This window comes from Oncorhynchus nerka, linkage group LG12 (assembly GCF_034236695.1).
Source record: "Oncorhynchus nerka isolate Pitt River linkage group LG12, Oner_Uvic_2.0, whole genome shotgun sequence".
Classification (NCBI taxonomy): Eukaryota; Metazoa; Chordata; class Actinopteri; order Salmoniformes; family Salmonidae; genus Oncorhynchus; species Oncorhynchus nerka.
The window spans coordinates 56,651,618-56,675,197 of record NC_088407.1 but is presented as its reverse complement, the minus strand read 5'-3'; the positions used below and the strand labels follow the sequence as shown (position 1 = coordinate 56,675,197).

Below are 23,580 nucleotides of genomic sequence, written 5' to 3'. Positions count from 1 at the left end.
AATTAAATACAAATGGTATAGAGGGAAATAGTCCTATAATTCCTGTAATAACTACAACCTAAAACTTCTTACCTGGGAATATTGAAGACTCGTGTTAAAAGGAACCACCAGCTTTCATATGTTCTCATGTTCTGAGCAAGGAACTTAAAATGTTAGCTTTCTTACAAAGCACATATTGCACTTTTACTTTCTTCTCCAACACATTGTTTTTGCATAATTCAAACCAAATTGAACATGTTTCATTATTTACTTGAGGCTAAATTGATTTTATTGATGTATTATATTAAGTTAAAATAAGTGTTAATTCAGTATTATTGTAATTGTCATTATTACAAATATCTATATTTTAAAACTTTTTTAAATCTTATTTTATATATATATATATATAGTTTTTTTAACCTGCCGATTAATCGGTATCGGCCTTTTGGGTCCTCCAATAATCGGTATCGGCGTTGAAAAATCATAATCGGTCGACCTCTAACGGTGTCCTCCAGCAGATCGGGGAAGTCCCGGCACTCAGTGTGCACGAGCAAAGCTGGAGGTGGGACAGGGGTGCTGCTGGAGGTGGGACAGGGGTGCTGCTGGAGGTGGGACAGGGGTGCTGCTGGAGGTGGGACAGGGGTGCTGCTGGTGGTGGGACAGGGGTGCTGCTGGTGGTGGGACAGGGGGGCGGAGTGGGGAGAGAAAACACTCAGGACAGAAAACAAGAGGACAACCAGAAGACAGTGGAGCTTGACGGAGCACAATCACAAGAATTCACAATGAATCAATGTAAGATTACAGATGAGGTGGGGATAGTGTCGGGTCAGGGGTTACACTAAGTGTCAGGGGTTACGCTAAGGGACTCTTTCTTTTTTGACAAGAATTGACAGCTATTAGCCACAGCTGTTTTTTTCCAAATATTCACCTACGCTGAACCACGGTAATATTTTGAGATACTTTCCAAAGACGTACCAAACATTTCTTCATAGCAAGGAGACTCTCACCTAACATTTCCCAGTAAACATGTAACAGTAGTAATCAATCCATCTTTATGTGCCCTCCCTCAATAGCCATAATGCGTTAACCTAATACCAAAAACAGCTTAATAAACAAAAGGCCCAGCTGCCTGCTGAATAAAGACCCCTGAGCAGGTGGTAAAACGAGAACACGTCCAAGGCTAGATAGAGGTGGAGAGAGAGGGAGTGTTTTCTCTGTAAAGCTTCATAGACCAGGGTGAGGGAGGGCAGGCAGGGCAGGGGAAGATACTGTAGAGCAGACAGAGGCTGGCTATGAAGGTTATGCTAATCCTCTGAAAGGTCAGGCTGCTCTGAGATTAATCCCCACACGACCCACGGTTAAACACCTGAGTCTGACAAACCCCACAGAACACAAATCTACTGAACCTGAAGGCCATATGCTACAGTATTTATCCAATATAAACCAATGCAATCCTAGCCTCTGTTACCAAAATCAGTCCCCCAGAAACCTTATCAACCCCCCCCCCCCCCCCCCCCAACCCCCAACCAGTATGGTTCAGTACCTGCCAGGGCCTCATTGTGGCTGAGCAGCAGGTTCCTCTGGCTCCCTGTGTCTGCTGTGACATCTATCTGGGCTGACTGGGTGTCTGCCTCCTCCTCAAAGGCCTGCCAGGCCAGCAGGCTGCCGTCAGCGTCGTTCAAGTAGCCGTTGGACGTCTCGCTGCTCACACTCACACTTTTCTCCTGGAGCGTGGGCCTTGCATAGTTGTTGTGTTCCTCTACAGAGTAGTCCAGCTCGACCGGACTGCTGCTCCGCCGGATCAGAATCTGGGAGCACAGAGGGAGAAGTCATCAGTGGTTGTTTCAGAGATGCCTCTATCAGACCGCCACAGATGACCTGCTGAAATAACCAAACAAAGTAAGAGGGTCACAGATTTTGCGTCGGGTGTGTGTTTCTCACCACTGGCGGTTCGCCGTCTGTCCTCGCTTCCGACGCCCTGCTATCGGAGCCACAGGAGTTGTTGGGGGAGTACTCCCTCTTGTGGCCTGGAGGTCACAGTGACTGTTATTCACAATGGACACACAAACAGCCACCCCCCACAGCAGACAGCCCCTGGTCATAAATACTGTTCTAGTCTTATCCCTACATCCTCTAGATGCATGATTAGAATGAGTTGTAGCCCAGAGGTTCCAACCTATTTTCGGTTACTGTACCACCAACTGAATTTAGCTCTGCCCGGAGTACCCCTGAAGTACCCCCTCATGTACATTTAACCAGCAGACCTATGGTCTCATCAGGCTTCTCAAGTAGCCCCTGTGGATAGACCAAGTAACCCCAGGTCCTAGTACCCCTGGTTGGGAACCACTGTTGTAGCCTGTAGTCTTCAAAGCACATCAATCACTGTATAGATGGGCACATTGTTAGCGGCAGTATAGATACTTCCACTAGAGGGCAGCAAAGATGGCCCACGTTAGAACACACCCTCACGCTGTGTGTGTTCGCGCACCCATTGTTGTATCCCTACCTGGGAAGGTGTCAGTCAGTTGCTGTGTGATGTCAGAGGTGCTGCTGCTGCGTGGTAGAGGGCTGTCTCCAGCCTCCAGCTCCCCGTCTCCCCCACACTCAGACAACTGGCCCTCCTCCACATCTGGGCACCACGACCAGGGAGCCAGGAGAGGACAGAGGGTTAAGAGCAATGCATCAGGCATCTCATATCCGGCACACAAGACATGCTCTACCACACAGAACTCCAGCAACTTCAAGGTGCGACACATAGGATTTCTCGGAAAATGTCTATAATATATCTGGCACTAATAGTGGAATGATAGTGTTTCACAGTATTACTTACCCACCAGTGTTGTGATTGGCTGTGATATTCGGCTATTGATTCCACCCGACGGAGCGGCATCTGTTGTCAAACCGGGAAAATTGTTCTGACTTTGTGTTTGTGTTATCTACTGAAAATCAATCTGTCATGTCCTGTTTGCTAAAAATTCTACACTGTTCACTCAATTTCAGTGTATCTGAGAAAACAAGCACTGAATAGTGTAGGGAATCATTGCACCATCAAAATCACTGTGAAATATCGTTTTTACAGCTGTTTCAAGCTGGTGGACCAAAATGAAAGTTACTTTCGTTTTTGGTCCACCAGCTTCAAACACCTGTAAAAACGATATTTTTTCCCCCAGTTTAGATGGTACAATGATTCACTACCCTCTTTAGTGCTTTTTTTCTCACAAAAACTGAAATAGAGCGAAACTCTAGAATTTTAGCAACCAGGAAATTAGCTATTTCCGCTACTCTATCCATCTATCTATCTATCGAGATATATAATATATATATATATATATACACACACACACACACACACACAAAAGTATGTGGACACCCCTTCAAATGAATGGATTCGGCTATTTCAGCCACACCCGTTGCTGACAGGTGTGTAAAATCAAGCACACAGCCATGCAATCTCCATAGACAAACATTGGCAGTACAATGGCCTTACTGAAGAGCTCAGTGAATTTCAACGTGGCTCCGTCATAGGATGCAAGTCATTTCGTTAAATGTGCTGTTATTGTGAAGTGAAAACGTTTAGGAGCAACAACGACAGCGAAGTGGTAGGTCACACAAGCTCACAGAACGGGATTGCTGAGTGCTGAAGCGTGTAAAAATCGCCTGTGCTCCATTACTCACTACAGAGATTCAAACTGCCTCTGGTTTCCATAGCCAAGTAGCCACACATAAGCCTAAGTTCATCATGCGCAATGCCAAGTGTCGGCTGGAGTGGTGTAAAGCTCGCAGCCATTGAACTCTGGAGCAGTGGAAACGCATTCTCTGGAGTGATGAATCACGCTTCACCATCTGGCAGTCCGACGGACAAATCTGGGTTTGGTGGATGCCAGGAGAACGCTTCCTGCCCCAATGGATAGTGCCAACTGTAAAGTTTGGTGGATGAGGAATAGTGGTCTGGGGCTGTTTTTCATGGTTTGGGCCCCTTAGTTCCAGTGAAGGGAAATCTTAACACTAAAGCATACAATGACATTCTGAACGACTGTGCTTCCAAATTTGTGTTAACAGTTTGGGGAAGGCCCTTTCCTGTTAGAGCATGATAATGCCCACATGCACAAAGTGAGGTCCATACAAATCAAATCAAATGTATTTATATAGCCCTTCGTACATCAATTGATATCTCAAAGTGCTGTACAGAAACCCAGCCTAAAACCCCAAACAGCAAGCAATGCAGGTGTAGAAGCATGGTTGCTAGGAAAAACAGAAATGGTTTGTTGAGATCGGTGTGGAAGAACTTGACTGGCCTGCACAGAGCCCTACCTCAACCCCATCGAAAACCTTTGGGATGAATTGGAACGCAGACTGTGAGGTGGTGATTGACTCCGCTGTCCTGGCGTCGTGAGGGAGTTTGTTCCACCATTGGGGGTCCAGAGCAGCGAACAGTTTTGACTGGGCTGCGCGGGAACTGTACTTCCTCAGTGGTAGGGAGGCGAGCAGGCCAGAGGTGGATGAACGCAGTGCCCTTGTTTGGGTGTAGGGCCTGATCAGAGCCTGGAGGTACTGAGGTGCCGTTCCCCTCACAGCTCCGTAGGCAAGCACCATGGTCTTGTAGCGGATACGAGCTTCAACTGGAAGCCAGTGGAGAGAGCGGAGGAGCGGGGTGACGTGAGAGAACTTGGGAAAATATATAAGCCAATCACAACACTGGTGGGTAAGTAATAATGTGAAACACTATCATTCTACTATTAGTTCCAGATACATTATAGACATTTTCTGAAATTACAATCCAAAAATTCTAGAAAATCTTGTGTAGTACCTTTAAAATGATAAAATGGTTCCATTGTTTTAGCCACATAGTGAGATGGAATAGGAACATGCAGTAATAAACATTAGAATAGATTAGTATACAATTCTCAGACAATTATCCTTTTTTTACTTTCAATCCAAAACGACAGTAAGTAGCCGTGAGAAACAACAAGGGTTTCAACTTCACTGAGTGTTAATAAAACAGTGAGGGACTGACGGGAGAATAGGAGACGGGAGATAAGAGTAGTGACAGACAGGCGGAAGAGACAGACAGGACACCACACAGATGGCTCTCAGAAACACTTTACCTGAAAGCCTGTGAGAGCAAGAGTTACCGGAAGAGGAGGAGAGACCAGGCAAGAAAGAGCTCACAGTGTGAAGCAGCATAGGAACGCTTTTAGTAGCGGGCAGAGCCTCGTAAAGATGGACACAGCTGCTGATAGACTGGCTTCGCTTAGCTTCCATCACAGAGCGAGAGAGAGAGAGAGAGAGGGAAGGAAGGAGGGAAAAAAAGAGGAAGAGAGAAGGGGGGATAAGTCAATAAGATCATAGAGCAGAATGGCAGAAGGACACCACTGGCAAATACATTTAACCCTTTGCATAAAAATTGTAAGAGGGGAAGAAATAGTGCAGAAAAATATAACTAAAGACAAAATCTACTAAGGGTTGAATCCTATTTGAGATCTGCAGGTGTAACTTGAACTGTCATTCATGTCAATTTGCTCGAAAATTGTAAGAAGGTTTTTTGTTGTTGTGCGACTCCAACTTCAGCCCTAAGGCATTAAGAGGGAAACAAACAGGCAGAGTGAAATTACTGAGACAGGAAATTAAGAACTATTAACTGAGACTTCCATGTAAAGAAAAAAGACAGAATATATTAAAGCCTAAACCCCGAGTCTGGATCTCGTATTCATTTGACACTTGAGGGCTCTTCACCAAAACAAAAAGACACTGCTCTACCAGATTTGTCGTTGCATATTCTAAAAAATAAATTAAAAAAAACATATTTTTTTAAATGAACCCATCTACATTTGAGACGTCATTTATGCAACGCGTTGCTTTTATTTGAAGCCCAGATGAATTAGTTCTCTATGCACATGACAGAAGAGGACAAACACAACTGGCTTTGAGTGCATCACAGTAAAGACAACTTATTTCCATCCACACACAACTTTGTAACGTGATCCCATAGAAATACAGGAACAAAAAGAAAAGCAAAAGGCAGCTGGAAAGGGCTGGGACAACGCAAGCTTTTATAGTGACACAATTCATGTGTCGCACATATTGCATTCTAGTCCATTATTTCCATAATAAAGAATAAGGTTCTGGTTTGAAATAAGTAGACCTAGGATCTTAATTTGATCACCCTGTTGCAGGAGAACCTTCCTGCAATGCAGGACATTTGAAATGTGTCGTGTAATTGAGGTTTAAAAAGGGTTTCTGAAGTTTGTACATTTCCACTTTGCAATTTCAGACTTGATTTTCCCTTACGAAAAAAAGATCAACCCCTACAAAAATGTAACATGTGCTATAATCCACATTTCCTGTCGCTGCGGGACTATTTGTCCTGCCGTGGCAACCTGGCTCAAATTCAGATCATACATCTGTAGTCAGTCAATAGGACAATATGACCATATTTATAATTAGTTCCCAGTCATTTCAACACCATGTCGCAGGAAATACTCATCAGAAAAACATTGCCAAGTACGTATTGGCATAAATGAGATTACACACATTTTCAGTTTTCAAAGATAAGGCGTTGAGGAAGTGTGTGTGGACAGCACTTCAGGCCTAATCTAAAAGAGAGAGGAGCATTGCAAGAGAAAGAGGATTCTATTCTCTGCCTACACCACACTTTAATTCGTCACTTTCATTTGGAGATAGCATCGTCTCCACTACAGACCGCTACTGTTAGCCATTTTATGCATATTAATGAGCATTAATTACACTCTTAATGAAACTATCAAAAACGTCCATGGATTGATGTGTGGGCCCACTCTCAAGGAGAAGGGGGGGGGGGGGGGGCGGAGGAGGAGGAGGGATATCGGGATGTTTGATGATCAATGTGGGAGAAATCCAATTAGACGCAAGAAAAAGGAAGAATTTAAGGCAGTGGCGTTTCATGTCGGCCTCTGTCTGCATGCACACACACACACACACTCTTTTAAGAGTCCTCCTTCAGGCCCGACTACATCTGGTCCAGGCTCAACAAGCTCTTCAGCGAGCAGAGATGCTATCAGTCATTACACAGAGAGAGACAGACAGAGAGGCAGACAGAGAGGCAGACAGAGAGGCAGACAGAGAAAGGAGGAGGGTGAGGAAACAAGCAAGGCGGGTCACACTTTCATCCCCTTCCGTTAGGGATTAGCTAGTTTAGAGACAGCTCATCTCTGCTCTGGATCGCCTGAGAGCTCAACTGATCATTAGACTGAGACATCTCCATCAGTCAAGTGGATGTTGTTCACTGTATCTGAACAATGAAGCAACAACGTCCGTCACCAGGGGAGTGTGTGTGCGCCGGGGAACTGACACAGAAACATGTTGACTTTGGCCAATGACATCTGACAGGAACAATGGAGACCATCTGCTATCGCTTTGTGCTTAGAGCGGAGCCCCTCACCAGCACCTGGGCTAACGTACACATGCCCTGCTTTTATATACACTCACTCACTGTGGAGTCTATGGAGGGTCTGGTCTACACTGTAGTGTCATAGAGGGACTCTGAGAACTGGCACTTGCCAAATATGACCTCATTACAGTAGCATGTGTGTGTATGTTCACCTGTGGCTTTCTGTCGGACGTTGTTGCGTGCCTTCTCCACGCCGGGGGCCCCTGAGGTGGTAGCGCTGCGGAACCTCATGGGCTCCTGGACCCCCTGCTGGTCTCCCTGGTTCCTCCAGCTCAAAGAGAAGGACCTGGCCACCGCTGCTGCCTTCTGGGAGTCCTGGATCACCCCTGAGACACAGACGAGACAGACACACGGAAATAATATAAATACAGAAGCATAAAGAGAAACTGAATCTTTTGACCAATGTTGCTCTGTTCTCCGAGGCTTACACAGCGTCATCCCCCTCGATCCCTACATCCATCCAGGGCTCTCAATTTTAAAAACGCATTGGTGCTTTCAACTTCAACAAGTTAAGAGCACCACATAAAATCTAGGAGCACCAGACAAATTGAGATAGAGCCTCTATTGGGCCGGTATGAATTCTAGCTAAACTCAGCAAAAAAAGAAACGTCCTCTCACTGTCAACTGCGTTTATTTTCAGCAAACTTAACATGTGTAAATATTTGTATGAACATAATAAGATTCAATAACTGAGACATAAACTGAACAAGTTCCAGACATTTGACTAACAGAAATGGAAAAATGTGTCCCTGAACAAAAGGGGGGTGGGTCAAAATCAGAAGTAACATTCAGTATCTGGTGTGGCCACCAGCTGCATTAAGTACTGCAGTGCATCTCCTCCTCATGGACTGCACCGGATTTGCCAGTTCTTGCTGTGAAATGTTACCCCACTCTTCCACCAAGGTACCTGCAAGTTCCTGGACATTTCTGGGGGGAATGGCCCTAGCCATCACCCTCCGATCCAATAGGTCCCAGACATGCTCAATGGGATTGAGATCCGGGCTCTTCGCTTGCCACGGCAGAACAATGACATTCCTGTCTTGCAGGAAATCACTCACATAACGAGCAGTGTGGCTGGTGGCATTGTCATGCTGGAGGGTCATGTCAGGATGAGCCTGCAGGAAGGGTACCACATGAAGGAGGATGTCTTCCCTGTAACGCACAGCATTGAGATTACCTGCAATGACAACAAGCTCAGTCCAATGATGCTGTGACACACTTCCCCAGACCATGACGGATTCTCCACTCTCCAAAATAATCCCGCTCCAGAGTACAGGCCTCGGTGTAACGCTCATTCCTTCGACCATAAACGCAAATCCAACCATCACCCCTGGTGAGACAAAACCACGACTCGTCAGTGAAGAGCACTTTTTGCCAGTCCTGTTTGGTCCAGCGATGGTGGGTCTGTTCCCACGTTGTTGCCGGTGAGGACCTACCTTATAACAGGCCTACAAGCCCTCAGTCCAGCCTCTCTCAGCCTATTGCAGACAGTCTGAGCACTGATGGAGGGATTGTGCGTTCCTGGTGTAACTCGGGCAGTTGATGTTGCCATACTTAACTGGTCACGCAGGTGTGATGTTCAGATGTACTGATCCTGTGCAGGTGTTACACGGGGTCTGCCACTGCGAGGACGATCAGCGGTCCGTCCAGTCTCCCTGTAGCGCTGTCTTAGGCGTCTCACAGTACTGACATTGCAATTTATTGCCCTGGCCACATCTGCATTCCTCATGCCTCCTTGCAGTATGCTTAAGCACATTCATGCAGATGAGCAGGGACCCTGGGCATCTTTCATTTGGTGTTTTTCAGAGTCAGCAGAAAGGCCTCTTTTAGTGTCCTAAGTTTTCATAACTGTGACCTTTATTGCCTACCGTCTGTATGCTGTTAGTGTCTTAACGACCGTTCCACAGGTGCATGTTCATTAATTGTTTATGGTTCATTGAACAAGCATGGGAAACAGTGTTTAAAACCTTTACAATGAAGATCTGTGAAGTTATTTGGATTTTTACAAATTATCTTTGAAAGACAGGGTCCTTCTTTTTTGCTTATGTTTATGTTGTGCCCTAGAAACGAACAAGCCTATAAAGCCGTGTGTTTATTATAAAAGCTAAAATGTCAATACAAATACCTGTCATTGAAATTACAAAGTCATGAGGTAAGATAACTGAACAAGCTGTTTTAGAATCGTTTTAGCACATCCCACGACGTATGAATGTAAAAAATATGGCCAGCCAATGGAGATGCATCCAGCCAATGGAGATGCATCCAGCCAATGGAGATGCATCCAGCCAATGGAGATGCATCCAGCCAATGGAGATGCATCCAGCCAATGGAGATGCATCCAGCCAATGGAGATGCATCCAGCCAATGGAGATGCATCCAGCCAATGGAGATGCATCCAGCCAATGGAGATGCATCCCGCTGCGACGCCAATGAAAAAAACCTAGAGGCAGTGATATGGATCACAACTTTGGAATGGTTTGCGCTAGAGACAAGTGGCTTTCTTTGTAGTAATGGTGCAACCACCACAGTCACAAATCTGCGTGTTTCCTCTAGGGAACTCCTAAACAGCAATACAGCTAAGCCTAACCATTATAATAATTGTTATATGGCTGATGTTTTCTAGGCGCACTGGTGCTTCCAAATTAAAATATTAAGGAGTGTTCGCATCCAAAAGGGTTGCACTTTAGAGCCCTGCCTCCATCCCCCTCTCTCCCCCGCCTCCATCCCTCCCTCTCTCGCCCCGCCTCCATCCCCCCCCTCGCCCCATCCCCCCCTCTCTCCCCCGCCTCCATCCCTCCCTCCCTCGCCCCGCCTCCATCCCCCCTCTCTCGCCCCGCCTCCATCCCCCCATCTCTCCCCCGCCTCCATCCCCCCCTCTCTCCCCCGCCTCCATCCGCCTCCATCCCCCCTCTCCCCCTCTCTCCCCCTGCCTCCATCCCCCTCTCTCCCCCCTGCCTCCATCCCCCCTCTCTCCCCTGCCTCCTCACCCCGTCCCCTCTGTTTCTTCTCCTTCTGTTCGCTGAGTTTGTCCAGGGGCAGGTTGCTCATGTCCAGGCCGTAAACGGAGCGGGCCAGGACAGCGGTCAGAGAATCCATGATGCTGGCCCACTCGGTCACCAGCTCCTCCCAGCCTGTCAGAGACGACAGCACAGACAGCAGCTCGTCCCACAGCTCCCGAGAGATGAACACACACAGGTTGGCCCGTACCCACGCCACGATGATCGTCTGGGGGAGGATGTACAGGGGCACAAAGACAGGAGAACGAAACAGAACATCTCATTAATCACCATAGGCAGGCAGCTGGTTCTTATTGGCTTGTAATCAAAACACTAACAAGCCATTAGAGCTGTAACACTGTTTCCACATTATATTAACATCATGGGCAACAACCATTTCCAGGAGCTCAGCTGGACTTCTTCTAACAGAGGTATCCGAACAACTAACAGTAAGACAGGCTGTATGATCCCCAGGCTGACTGACCCGGAAAAGGATGGCAGCCAGGCTCTCAGCAAAAATGTCTTTTCTTTGGTTCTCCTGAGGCCTCTTCATCACCGCCTCAGTGATCCTCAGCAGCACCTGTAGCATCTGCTCCCTACACACACCAGACACACACCAGAATATATGATTAGTCCATCATGGTGTATCAGTAGATTATCATATAACACAGTGGAACTGTCCAGGCCTGTCTGACAATACAGTCCTTCAGGTAAAAGCAACCGCTTGGTTTAGAATTTGTTTTCCTATTTAAGCCAGTGGGTGTACACAAACAGTATATACAGTGCATTCGGAAAGTATTCAGACCCCTTTAGGACCTCAGACTGGGGCAAAGGTTCATCTTCCAACAGGACAACAACACCAAGCACACAGCCAAGACAACACAGAAGTGGCTTCGGGACAAGTCTCTGAATGTCCTTGAGTGGCCCAGCCAGAGCCCGACCTTGAACACGATCGAACATCTTTGGAGAGACCAGAAAATAGCTGTGCAGCGACATTCCCCATCCAACCTGACAGAGCTTGAGAGAAGAATGGGAGAAACTCCCCAAATACAGGTGTGTTACGCTTGTAGCGTCATACCCAAGAAGACACGAGGCTGTAATCGCTCCCAAAGGTGCTTCAACAAAGTACTGAGTAAAGGGTCTGTAAAGGGTCAGTAATTTATTTTAAAGAAATTAGCAAAAATTCCTAAAAAACTGTTTAGAAATTGTGAAAAACCTGGAGGGTAGCCACACGATATCTCAAAATATTGGCCACCATTAATTGGATATTTGAGTGCCGTAAAATAAAAAGTGAGCTATACCTGACAAGTGTGAGTGGTTTAGGTTAATTGTCCCATCCTTTGTGGGATCTGCCTGTCAAGTAGCAGCTACCGGTAGAAACTTTGTACAGTTGGCTTACCATAGCGGTAAGTAGAAGTAGGTACTTTTTTCTCCAACCGACATAGCTAACTTCGCTGGGTAGGCCTAACATTATTCAATTTTCAACATTGTTTTTAAATAGTGTTTAGTCACGATTGCTGCTGACAAACATGATAGGCTACATTGATTGACGGACCACGTCAAATTGGCTAGCTAGCTAATAACAGACCACGTCAATCAAGCTAACTTTCAGGGGATAAACTAGATGACTATATCTAAATAATGATTTGATTTACGGTGATGACAGTAGTCCGACAGACAACTTTACCAGGACGATGTCAAGCTCTTTCCAAAAGCCTAATCTCTGATAAAGCAAGCTAAATGGCTTCTGCTAGCGAGCTACAAATGGATAGCCAAACGGATCTGACCCTCGCGCATCTGAAAATACATGATCAATTGATGTTTACTATATAACTCTGATGATAGAGCTAAATGTGGAATAATCAGAAATGTGTAGTTTTGACTACGCTCTTCAAGAGGAGATATTACAACCAAATAGTTGTAATTAATCTTGAAAACAGCACGTAATGGTCAATGGATTTAGTGTAGATGGGGGATCTCCTTGCCCCCCACCAGTATGCACGTTGATGAGGTGCTGACTGACGTACCATGTCTGTGTGTTCATGGCGTGCTCCATGATCACGTGGCGGTAGATGCTCAGCACCCCCTTGCACACCTCCACCTGGTTGTCCAGTAGCTTGGCCACGTCTGGGCACGGCTCCAGCAGAAACACGTTGGCCGAGTTGGTCAGGAAGACCTGGGGGGGTAGAGCATGGAGATAAAACTACGGTCAAGGGTTGATGAGATACATCTGGACACGCACAACAGCAACAAAAAAACGTGTCAAAAAATACAAAACGCGCTCGCACGCACATACCTGCAGGGTGGGCTGGATGCCAGCCTTGATGTCTCTGTTCTGTTCCTCAGTGAGACAGCCCCGGCTGATGGCACTGCTGAAGGAGTATGTTCTGCCCCAACTGGACGAGCGTTTGTGACCATGACTCTCCAACGCCTGCAGGAGGACACGACCGTCCATTCAGCGTGGCGAGTATGAAATTGAGTGTTCCGAGTTAATTTTAGTCTGCGCATCCACTAACTTGTGCTGTGTGTGTGTGTGTGTGTGCACGTGTAGTTGTGTAATAATAATAATTAGGTTAGTGTTTATATTTGTGATTTATACACGTGTGAAATGAAAATGTGTTTTTTGTTTATCCCAATGTGCAGAAATGTGTTTTTTGCCAAATTGGGGAGAGTAGGGTCACAGGCAGGGTCAGCCATTATCAATGGCGATCCTTGGACCAATTAGGGGTAAGTGCCTTGCTCAAGGGCACATTGACAGATTGTTCACCTTGTCGGCTCGTGGATTTGAACTAGCGACCTTTACGTTTAATGGCCCAACGCTCTAACCACTAGGCTACCTTACGTCCTGTGTGTGTTTGTCTGTATATCACTGCCATTACCTGTGTGTGTGTGCTATCGGGCTCCGTGATGAGCAGCTGCTCTGGGTTCTCCTCCACCTCGGCCTGTCTGCTCTTCTCCGGCTCCGTCATGAAGCCTGGCTTCTCCTGCAGGATCCACTTCCTGTACACCTTGATCACCTTCCGGGTCGCTGACGCCTCACAGGAGGGCAACAGGAAGGCCTGGAGATATAGACAGATATTACACAGTATAGTGCAAGAGAAAATAGGATAATGGGCATTGGATAATGAATAAATGTATTTTCAGGATCCTAATAAGGTGTTTGCTAAATGACACGAAGCAGATGTGGTGGCTAAGGGCATTTCACTTGAATTAACATGAATTATTGAATTTGCTCCAGCTAAGAGGATCACTTTGATGTAGTGATAGTGTCTTTGCACTAGATGGCAGCACACAACAGATAAGATGGTTTCCTACTCAGCATCATGTTCCAAAGCTAGTGGGGAACCAAAGGAAATCAGCTTCACAACTAAAACTGCTACTGCAGAGGAAAAGTCTAGTTTATACTCTCATTGAGTCATTTGGAAACACTGTCATCATCTCTCTGTGGGCTGTACCTGGTGAAAAACCTCATTGACGAAGTTGATGTTGTCCCGTGTGGAGAGTAGGATGGCGTGCACCATGTCGTAGACGCTGCGGTGCTCCTCGTCGATGCTGCACAGGCTGGAGTCGCTGGGGCGCCGGTCAGACAGCGTGCTACTGTTAGAGTGGCTCTTCTCTGGCTCCGTGGGGCCGTTGGGCTCCCCCTCGCCACCACGGTCTTTATCCTTCTCCTGACTGCTACTACCTGCAGTGACAGTCTGAACACACACACAGCAGCGGGTTGGACAGGGTACCAGTGAGAGGGTTTAGGGCTGGGTTCCAGTATAAATTATAAAGACCAAGACAAACATAGCATTAACTGTTGGTTGAATAAAATGATTCCAAGTCAACATTAAAATAAACCTCGCCTTGGAACTGACCATTCATTCCTTTCTGCATTAAAGGGATACTTTATCTACTTCCCTAGAGTCAGATGAACTCGTGGATACCATTTGTATGTCTCTGCGTCCAGTATGAAGGAAGTTAGAGGTAGTTTCGCGAGCCAATGCTAACTAGTGTTAGCGCAGTGACTGGAAGTCTATTGGCATCTACTAGCATGTTTGACATCGGACCTACCTGGATAAGTTTGGGGATGACCTCGTTAGTCCCGTTCTTGGCGCTGGGGGTGGCGGTGCTGACGTACTTCTTCTCCAGGAAGAAGGTGACCAGCCAGGTGATGAAGGCCACACGGGGAGCCAGGTACTGGTCTCTCGTACAGAACGTGCTCTCGTTGTTACGGGTCACCGGGACATACAGAGGCTTTGGTCTGTGGTGGGGGAGGTCTGGGGGAGGTAGGGAGAGGGAAGGGTCAGAGACACAGAGAGGGAAACAAGGGTGATCTATACAGCAGGTGAAAGACACAGTGGGAGTTAGAGAAAGATAAGGATATTACACGAGATCTAAACACGCTGCTCTTTCAGTCAACATCAGGTTATTTTTGCTGTTACTGGCCATTATATTTACATTTAAGTCATTTAGCAATTTAATTCAGCCCACAAAGTAACTGACCTGAACAACCCTGATAATTACAGTGAACCACAGCCTCGTGGACCAGGTTAATGTTGCAAAGGATTTTAATTTCTATAATTCATGAAACCTCATTTAAACATGGGTTGAATACCTTTGAATTGACTGGCAATTAGCTAAAAATAGACATTCCCTCTCAGACAGAGTAGATCATTAGAACAGGGGAAATGGAGGAAAACATCAAGTTCATGACAAGATGTCTAAATTGCCTGGCCTCGGGAATCTGTGTGCATCGACTGTATTAATTAGCTTTTGGGTCAAGTTTTTGACTTGGCAAAGGCCTGTTGCTGCAATTATAAATTAGAACTTCTGACTTGCCTGGTTTAATAGCGGAGCATGATATTACACTTCCCCTCCAAATAAATAAATAATTTATCCAAAGCTGCTTCTTAGGAGAGTAGCTAATACCCAATTTGCATGCCACTTTAAAAAAATAAAAATAAATGTAAAAAGCTACCAGGAGTGTGTTAGAGTCAAGCTGCACATTCAGAATCTCAAATGGAGTAAGCCCTTGAGTTTTTGCAAATTGACCCACGGTGACATAACGGTATAAAAAAAAAAGACTGCTCATAGCAAAGGGAATTACAACCCTACATGCACGGACTCACCCACACCCACACCCCTACCTAAAAGCGGCTTGTAAAGGTTGGTGAGCTTGGTGAAGGAAGGGAAGAGGTGAGGAAGGTAGTACTTCTTGAACAGACTGAAGAGAAACCTGAAGCCGGTATCCTGGTTGTCTTTGTTCTTCCACTCTAAACTGGACGCCTTTCAGATACAAAGAGGCAGACTGAGTCACAACACAGCCAGACAATAGGCCCCATACAAGCTTGGTACTGGACACATAACTTTGTTTTTACAGGAAAGAATGGCTGAAAGGCTGATTAGATTATGCATTTTGAAAGTATTCGACAGAGGCCACAGAGTGATCCAGTGTTGTCTAGGAAGGACAATGTTGTAGCAGGAGCCTCACCTGGACAACCATAAACTTGAGCAGGGTTTGGAGGATGTAGCAGGTCTGGTCGTCTGCCAGCTTCTCCCCTGGCACAGCTGGCACCAGCGGTGTAATCTCCTCAGGCACCACCTTGGCTGTTGAGCCAGAGAGAGAAACAGAGCGAAAGAGGGAATGAGGAGTGAAGACGGCCTTCATCTCACTCCAGCAGCTCATTTCATGAAATAATCAGTGTAGTTCCCAGACAATCCCAGTCAGCTGCCCCAGCTCAAATTGCACAACTTCCAGATGGCACTGAAACAGGTCTGAACAGCAAACTGAGACACATTCAACTGTAAGGACAGGGGACCAGAAGATGGAGAACCTTGGGGTGTGCTGAACGTGTGTGTTTGGTTTTACTATCCTTGCGGGGACAAAGAGTCCAGGATAGTAAAACAGGGAAAATTCCAGACAACTGGGGACATTTTGCTGGTCCCCTCAAGGAAAAAGGCTATTTTAGGCTTAGGTGTTAGGGTTATGGGTTAAGGTTTAGGAAAATAGGATTTTGAATGGAAATCAATCGCTTGGTCCCGATAACGATAGTAAAAACAAATGTGTGTGAGAGACACTGAGGGGTCTCACCATCGGGCGGGTTGGAGAAAGGGTTGTAGATGATGGTATCCAGGGTGCAGGGTCCTCTGGTGGAGGGCACGGCAGGGAAGCCTGGCACCAGGCAGGCGAAGATGAGGAACTGCTCCTCTGCACAGTTATTCTGCAGGGCCTGCAGCCACAGCAGGAACAGACGAATTCCCTCACATCTGATCTGCATGCAGGAGGACAGGGGACATGTTACTGTACACGGAACAGGATCAGACTGCTCCGTCTCCTTCACAGTCACGTGGGAGTAACATGTGCAAGTTTGTGTTAGAAAACGCAAAACAAGTCTCACCTTGAACGAGTTTCCAGTGTGCAAAAGCTTTTTCAGAATAGAACCTGCAACGGAAAGCGAGAAAGCATGAAGAACAGAGGACAACCCTGACACCAACAAAAGAGATATGCCTTCCACCTGATGTGTACTAGAGATACAACACACTACTCTCTGCACATAGTTACACTTAACACAGAGAGACAAGCACGTCGGTCTGTTCCATCAGTAAATATTGACCTTGGGGGTGGTGATAAACCAGTCAGGGAGGGAAGGCTGCTCATTCTCCTGATGAAAATGAACATCAATTGCCTGGCGTGCAGTTATGAAGCCAATCAGGTCTGCGGTAATCAAATGAGACATTGCTCTGATTGCTAAATGCCTGCTTCTCCACTCATCAGGTTAAATCAATGTGTTGAAAAAAATGAAGAATAAATTGCTTCCAATCCCAACTCCTAGGCTCCAAGAGATTGGAAATGAGTCGTAAGGAGAGACCGAGATACATTTTCCACCAGGTGACAGTCTGTAAATGCTTGTTTCTCTAGTGGAGGGGGCCCTAAAAAGACATCACTGGGCCCTGTCTTTCTGCATCTGACTATAAGTTCTACAGCTTATGGCGTTCCTTGTCCGTGTTGCTAATGAGTTTTGTCCTCTACCTACTTTGGGGAGCAGGGTCAATGATAGGCAACAGTTGTCTAGGTGAGGTGACTCCTTAAGCATGAGGCTAGGGAAGGAGGGACAGGTTTTAGCTGGTGTTCTGTGGACTAGGGAGCGTGTTTGGGGACTGCCGAGGGAAGATGAGCCTCCATAGTGGGAGCAATAAGCCCCAGGGGTTGATCCGCGGGGACGATCTCTGCCTCGTCGCTTTAGGGAAACGGCTGACAAACAGAAGATTATAATTGAGGTTATCGCTGCTTGCGAGGCTGAAACCGAGCGACGCATAATTCAATTACCAATTTGCATTTCAAATGAAGCTCTCATTTGCATTTTTCATTTACCTCGCCTTCCGCGACTAATTATTTTCTTCTCACACAAACTGTTAAAGAGAGGTTGTGCCGATAATCTATGCTTCCGTGGTTTATTTCGGTGGTTGTCATAACACAGGAGGGGACAGACCTTTGACTAATGTACCCATGCGGAAGAATGCAAATATTACCACTGTAGGCCTATTCAAAGAGGGTAGAGTGAGTACCAACTTAGAAACAGCTGATTCACTGGACATACCTATACTGTGGAACTGCCATCGACTGTAGATTCGTTCTGGTAGAAGTTGCAGAATTTTCTGGAGAAGATGGGAAGGAACGTGTAAAATATTAGCACAAATGCCTGAAGTGTCTTTCTCAGTACAAACAAATCAGAACACAGAGACAGAGCAGATAAACCTGATCACAGATGGAGAGAGGACAGAATTATTTACTCGATAGGCTTTAAACAAGTCACATTTGCACACCACACACTAGACAGGGCCATGTTGCGAAGCTGCTCAGACATACATCCTAAACACAGCCCACTTTAAAAAAGCAATAGCAGCCTTGTCAGTCAACCAGTAGTCACTGCAGTCCGTTCCTCCTCCTCCGTGTGTCTCTGGCCTGCTATAGGGGTGGCCCCGGTGACATGGGACAACGCTGGAAATGTCATCACCTCGCCAACCATGAAATGTACAACTCAATTAGAGCGTGTGACCTTTCAGCAGGCTATAATTACTCCTACACTGAGGGAGGGGTTTATTTCACCTTTATTTAACCAGGTAGGCTAGTTGAGAACAAGTTCTCATTTGCAACTGCGACCTGGCCAAGATAAAGCATAGCAGTGTGAACAGACAACACAGAGTTACCTGGGTCCCTCTGGGGGGATAAAAAGAGACAGGGGGGGTGAGGGATGGGGGGGATGAGAAGAGAGGACACCACTGTGGAATGTGTGGCGGATGGTCCGGTAATGGCCAGTGGGTAATTGATGAACCACTTGGTAGCGCAACCCTACTCTGGCCTGCATGATAAAGATTATAGAGAGAAAGAGAGAAAGAGAGAAAGAGAGAAAGAGAGAAAGAGAGAAAGAGAGAGAGAGAGAGAGAGGCCTCTGAACTTTAAGTCCTCACCAGCAGTAGCTATACATGCAAACTGAATTTGCAGTGAGTCTTGAGAAATAGAGACTGAAGGTCTCACATGCAGAGCACGGAGAAAGAGCGAGAGACCAGATCCTGGATCAGTAGCCAAGAGAGCAGCCATGCCACATTACGGCTTCCAAAACGCATCTCATGTTTCGAGTACAGCACATCTCGGTTTATCAACACCTCCCCCCGCTCTGTATTTCTCCCCTCCTCCACCTCTCCTGTTGTGCATCTCTCCTCGTGTCTACTCCACTCTCCGTCTAAATCCCTCTCCTTCTCAGTGATAGAAACAGAAATCTGACAGCCATCACTCCTGGTGTCCCTGTGTCCTGGTTGACTCCTCTCTGATCCAGAGCGTGACGATACATGTCCTTCTCTATTGCACCTTTCTATTGATCCCGGCTGGGATTAGACATGCCCAGCTCCCAGCACTGATGCTCTCCTTGGAGATGCAGACATTACTCTAGGTGGTAAAACAGTGGGGGGTAAGTCTAAGCCCGTGTGGTTTCCAGAGAGGGAGGGTGGTGTGTGTGTGTGTGTGTAACAACCACCCTTCGTCCAGGGGAAGGCAGGGAATGCAGAGCAGAAGCGGGGAGACTCCCCGCGGCGGTGGGAATGGCAGCCGCAACGATGGGACTTTACTGGCTGATATGAAGCACTGTGAGCCTGACAAAGGGGCTGAGCAGAGCGGGCTGACTGAGTTACTCTAATCTGGAGATGTACTCCAGGCATAAAGATGGGGTATTACGGAGGGACGCGTCCGACTCCAACCACATTTACATGATCCGTACTTAGGTTTCCAGCCACAGGGCGTACATGACACAGAATACACTTCTACCAGAGGTGTCCCACAAGGGCTTTCCAGCGCTCACAGACAGCCTCAGGGGAACTTTGAAGACTTTGTTTTTGTCATTGTACCCACTGATTTAAGCTTCACTTGGGTAGGATGGAACACCGCACCTGTGGAGTCTTTCTCATCCTTGTTTCGACGCAACAACGAGAAAAGTTGGTGAATAAGTCAACAGGATTCGGTGGAGTTTCAACTCATGTTAAGAGCGAGCGTACTTTCCAGAAAAACATGAGGAAACTTTTCTTAAACCAGCCATATATGAGCCAGAGACATTTTCTATAGGGCAGTCAGTCACAGTGGAGTTGGGAGTGAACGACATGGCAGGCATGTGACCATCGCAGCCCAGAGAGCCACAGCAGGCGAATAGAGCAGGGTCACAGTTCACTGCCATTTAATTCAACTATCGCGTGAACCTGCATTGAAAATGTTGGAGTAACTCAAATGTGTAGGACAGTTCAGTAGATCACTAGGCCTTCACCACCTACAGTGGTGAAATAATATGTGACAGTAAAATGTCCGGTCATACAGTGGAAGACTGAAAATGTTTCCAGGCCAACCCCCACAGTGTAAACAGTGGATTACTCATTTACACTGAAACCAAATCACCAGCCGTTTGTAGAAGTAGATGCTGAGCTCAAATGATGATAGACTATCAAATAGAAGTAGGCCTAATATGGATCTGATCAGATTGGTTAAGTAGCCTATCAAACGGAGTTCTTGCTTGCGCGATATCTACATTTGATCGTAACAAGCTTATCAGACATGCAATGTAGCACACATATAACCAAAAAGGCATTCGTGAAACGGCTTCATAATACTACTTGACCAGTAGGTGGCAGCAACAATACACTGTAGCTCTTCCTCAAGCTAATGATTACCAGTCCGATCAGTATTCACCATATTCCACTGTTGTCAAAGTCAAAGCAAGCGGAATTCGCTGACCCTTACGTTTCATAGCAGGTCTTAAAAAAACCTTTTAATGATCAGCTAGGATTTGTTTTTGACAGGGCCGAGTTCAACCCACTGCCAGTGAGGCAGAGTAGGCAAATAAAGCAAACCCAGTGACGGTTGCCTAATAGATACCCAGAGGTTTAGACCATAATAGCAACCTACAAAACGAAGGCCTAGACTACTACTCGACAGCAATGCATCAAATGACAAATCTAAACTCTAGTGGTCAGGTGAAGGCTGACATTTATGCTATTTGGCAGACACCTTATCCATAGTCACTTACAGTCAATGCGTGCATACCTTTTGACACATGGGTGGCCCCGGCGGGAATCGAACCCACGACCATTGACTTTGCAAGCGCCAACGCTTGTAAATAAGCATTGATACTTGCACCAGAAGTCTCCTGAGGAAGATCTGACAATCCTAATGCAAACCGGAGAGGAGGAAAAACGCACAATGGCTCCATGTACATTCTCCTGAAGGATGTTGGCTAGTAGAAAACAAGCCAATAAAAAGCCATTGAGCTCTTTCACCCTTGATGCGGACGAAGGGGGAGATGAGGCCATTAACCCAGAGACACAGAGGAGAGGTATTGACGGGCAGCCACAATACAGGTTGACATTATTTTATTCATGACCTACTTGGAACATTCACATTTACATACCCAGCATTTTAATGGGTCGGCTCTGCAGCGAGCGGTTAAACTGACATCAATCATGGCCAATCGTCTGCCCCCGTGAGCGACGGCAGAGACTAGCACAGTAAATCACGAGAGCTGTGTAAATCGAGCTCGTTCCTCTCCTCCATGTCCTCTTGCCTTCATAACATGATTACCGTCCTGTCTCTACTACAGCACTGACTGGAGAGTAGGCTGGCCTGAGTCCCAAGGGTCTACACACAGACAACCACAGTGTTCAGTTGCTGGCTGATATCCAAAAATAGTGGAGGAAAGTAACATCAATTTAGCTCTCACAGAGATCTCCTTTTCTATCTGCTCTCCTTTACCCAAAGGCATATTTGTTGCATCAACTAAAGTATATTAAAAACCCTCTGAGCACCACCCTATTGAAGTGTATTCTGTGTATTCTGGACAGACTGGGGCTTTCCCAGTCTGTAGGTCAGAGCAGCCTTGAGCTCAGAGTGGTGAGTCAGGGGCTGGGTGACGGATGGCTGGGCTCAGAGTGGTGAGTCAGGGGCTGGGTGACGGATGGCTGGGCTCAGAGTGGTGAGTCAGGGGCTGGGTGACGGATGGCTGGGCTCAGAGTGGTGAGTCAGGGGCTGGGTGACGGATGGCTGGGCTCAGAGTGGTGAGTCAGGGGCTGGGTGACGGATGGCTGGGCTCAGAGTGGTGAGTCAGGGGCTGGGTGACGGATGGCTGGGCTCAGAGTCAGGTGCCCGGATACTGGGGAAGCAGACACACACACTTCACTCGGAGGTCCCCTGGTTACAGAACCACAGCCAGTCTCAAAACCCCTAAACTGGTCGGAACCACAGCCAGTCTCACAACCCCTAACCTGGTCAGAACCACAGGGCCACAGCCAGTCTCATAACCCCTAACCTGGTCAGAACCACAGCCAATCTCACAACCCCTAACCTGATCAGAACCACAGCCAGTACCACAACCCCTAACATGGTCAGAACCACAGGGCCACAGCCAATCTCACAAACCCTAACATGGTCAGAACCACAGGGCCACAGCCAATCTCACAACCCCTACCCTGGTCAGAACCACATCCAGTCTCACAACCCCTACCCTGGTCAGAACCACAGCCAGTACCACAACCTCTAACCTGGTCAGAATCACAGGGCCACAGCCAGTCGCACAACCCCGAGATCAACAAAACGGTCTTTTATCTATGATTGAAATGCACTGTATTCAAACTTGTGTACTGCACACAAAAATAACTTGCCTCTCACGAATTTCCAATGATGTCTTGTCCACTGACCCGTCACCTCTGCCATGAAGGAGGGTAAATAACCATGAGTCAGTGGGTCTGGGAGTCCTGTCATGTGACCACAGAGCTCCCGTCTTGTGACAATGACGCCAGAGGTCTAGAGCGATGTCCCATGACTTCCACTTGCTGTATTTACATTTACATTTAAGTCATTTAGCAGACGCTCTTATCCAGAGCGACTTACAAATTGGTGCATCTAAATCTATTAAGGGGGGGGGGGGGGTGAGAAGGATTACTTTATCCTATCCTAGGTATTCCTTAAAGAGGTGGGGTTTCAGGTGTCTCCGGAAGTTGGTGATTGACTCCGCTGTCCTGGCGTCGTGAGGGAGTTTGTTCCACCATTGGGGGGCCAGAGCAGCGAACAGTTTTGACTGGGCTGAGCGGGAACTGAACTTCCTCAGTGGTAGGGAGGCGAGCAGGCCAGAGGTGGATGAACGCAGTGCCCTTGTTTGGGTGTAGGGCCTGATCAGAGCCTGGAGGTACTGAGGTGCCGTTCCCCTCACAGCTCCGTAGGCAAGCACCATGGTCTTGTAGCGGATGCGAGCTTCAACTGGAAGCCAGTGGAGGGAGCGGAGGAGCGGGGTGACGTGAGAGAACTTGGGAAGGTTGAACACCAGACGGGCTGCGGCGTTCTGGATGAGTTGTAGGGGTTTAATGGCACAGGCAGGGAGCCCAGCCAACAGCGAGTTGCAGTAATCCAGACGGGAGATGACAAGTGCCTGGATTAGGACCTGCGCCGCTTCCTGTGTGACGCTCTCCCACAGCGTTCCTCAACTGTTCCTCATCCACCTACTCAAATGTGCTGCAATTTGTCAGTACAGCAGGAAATTATCTGTAATTAGTTGAAAAGTGTGAAGACTGATGCTGATGTTCTGTATCTACACTGACTGTACAAAACATTCATGAACACCTCTTCTTCCATGACACAGACTGACCAGGTGAATCCAGGTGAAGCTA

General features: G+C 47.0%; 1 protein-coding gene across 2 annotated transcripts in view; it reads right to left on the bottom strand.

The window, feature by feature from the left end:
* The window catches only part of LOC115138405 (Ral GTPase activating protein catalytic subunit alpha 2), a 140,218-nt gene that overhangs the window by 80,388 nt on the left and 36,250 nt on the right, over positions 1-23,580 (bottom strand). For both annotated transcript variants that reach the window (XM_065025666.1, XM_029675223.2), the window contains exons 4-20: positions 17,985-18,042; positions 16,785-16,828; positions 16,478-16,658; positions 15,878-15,993; positions 15,534-15,672; positions 14,458-14,663; positions 13,857-14,099; positions 13,281-13,460; positions 12,698-12,832; positions 12,429-12,577; positions 10,886-10,997; positions 10,393-10,630; positions 7,558-7,731; positions 2,810-2,869; positions 2,486-2,608; positions 1,921-2,006; positions 1,523-1,787 (exon numbers count right to left, since the gene is read on the bottom strand). In XM_065025666.1, the coding sequence (XP_064881738.1) occupies positions 1,523-1,787; positions 1,921-2,006; positions 2,486-2,608; positions 2,810-2,869; positions 7,558-7,731; positions 10,393-10,630; positions 10,886-10,997; positions 12,429-12,577; positions 12,698-12,832; positions 13,281-13,460; positions 13,857-14,099; positions 14,458-14,663; positions 15,534-15,672; positions 15,878-15,993; positions 16,478-16,658; positions 16,785-16,828; positions 17,985-18,042 (2,509 nt within the window). The remainder of the gene's footprint in view (positions 1-1,522; positions 1,788-1,920; positions 2,007-2,485; positions 2,609-2,809; positions 2,870-7,557; positions 7,732-10,392; positions 10,631-10,885; positions 10,998-12,428; positions 12,578-12,697; positions 12,833-13,280; positions 13,461-13,856; positions 14,100-14,457; positions 14,664-15,533; positions 15,673-15,877; positions 15,994-16,477; positions 16,659-16,784; positions 16,829-17,984; positions 18,043-23,580) is intronic.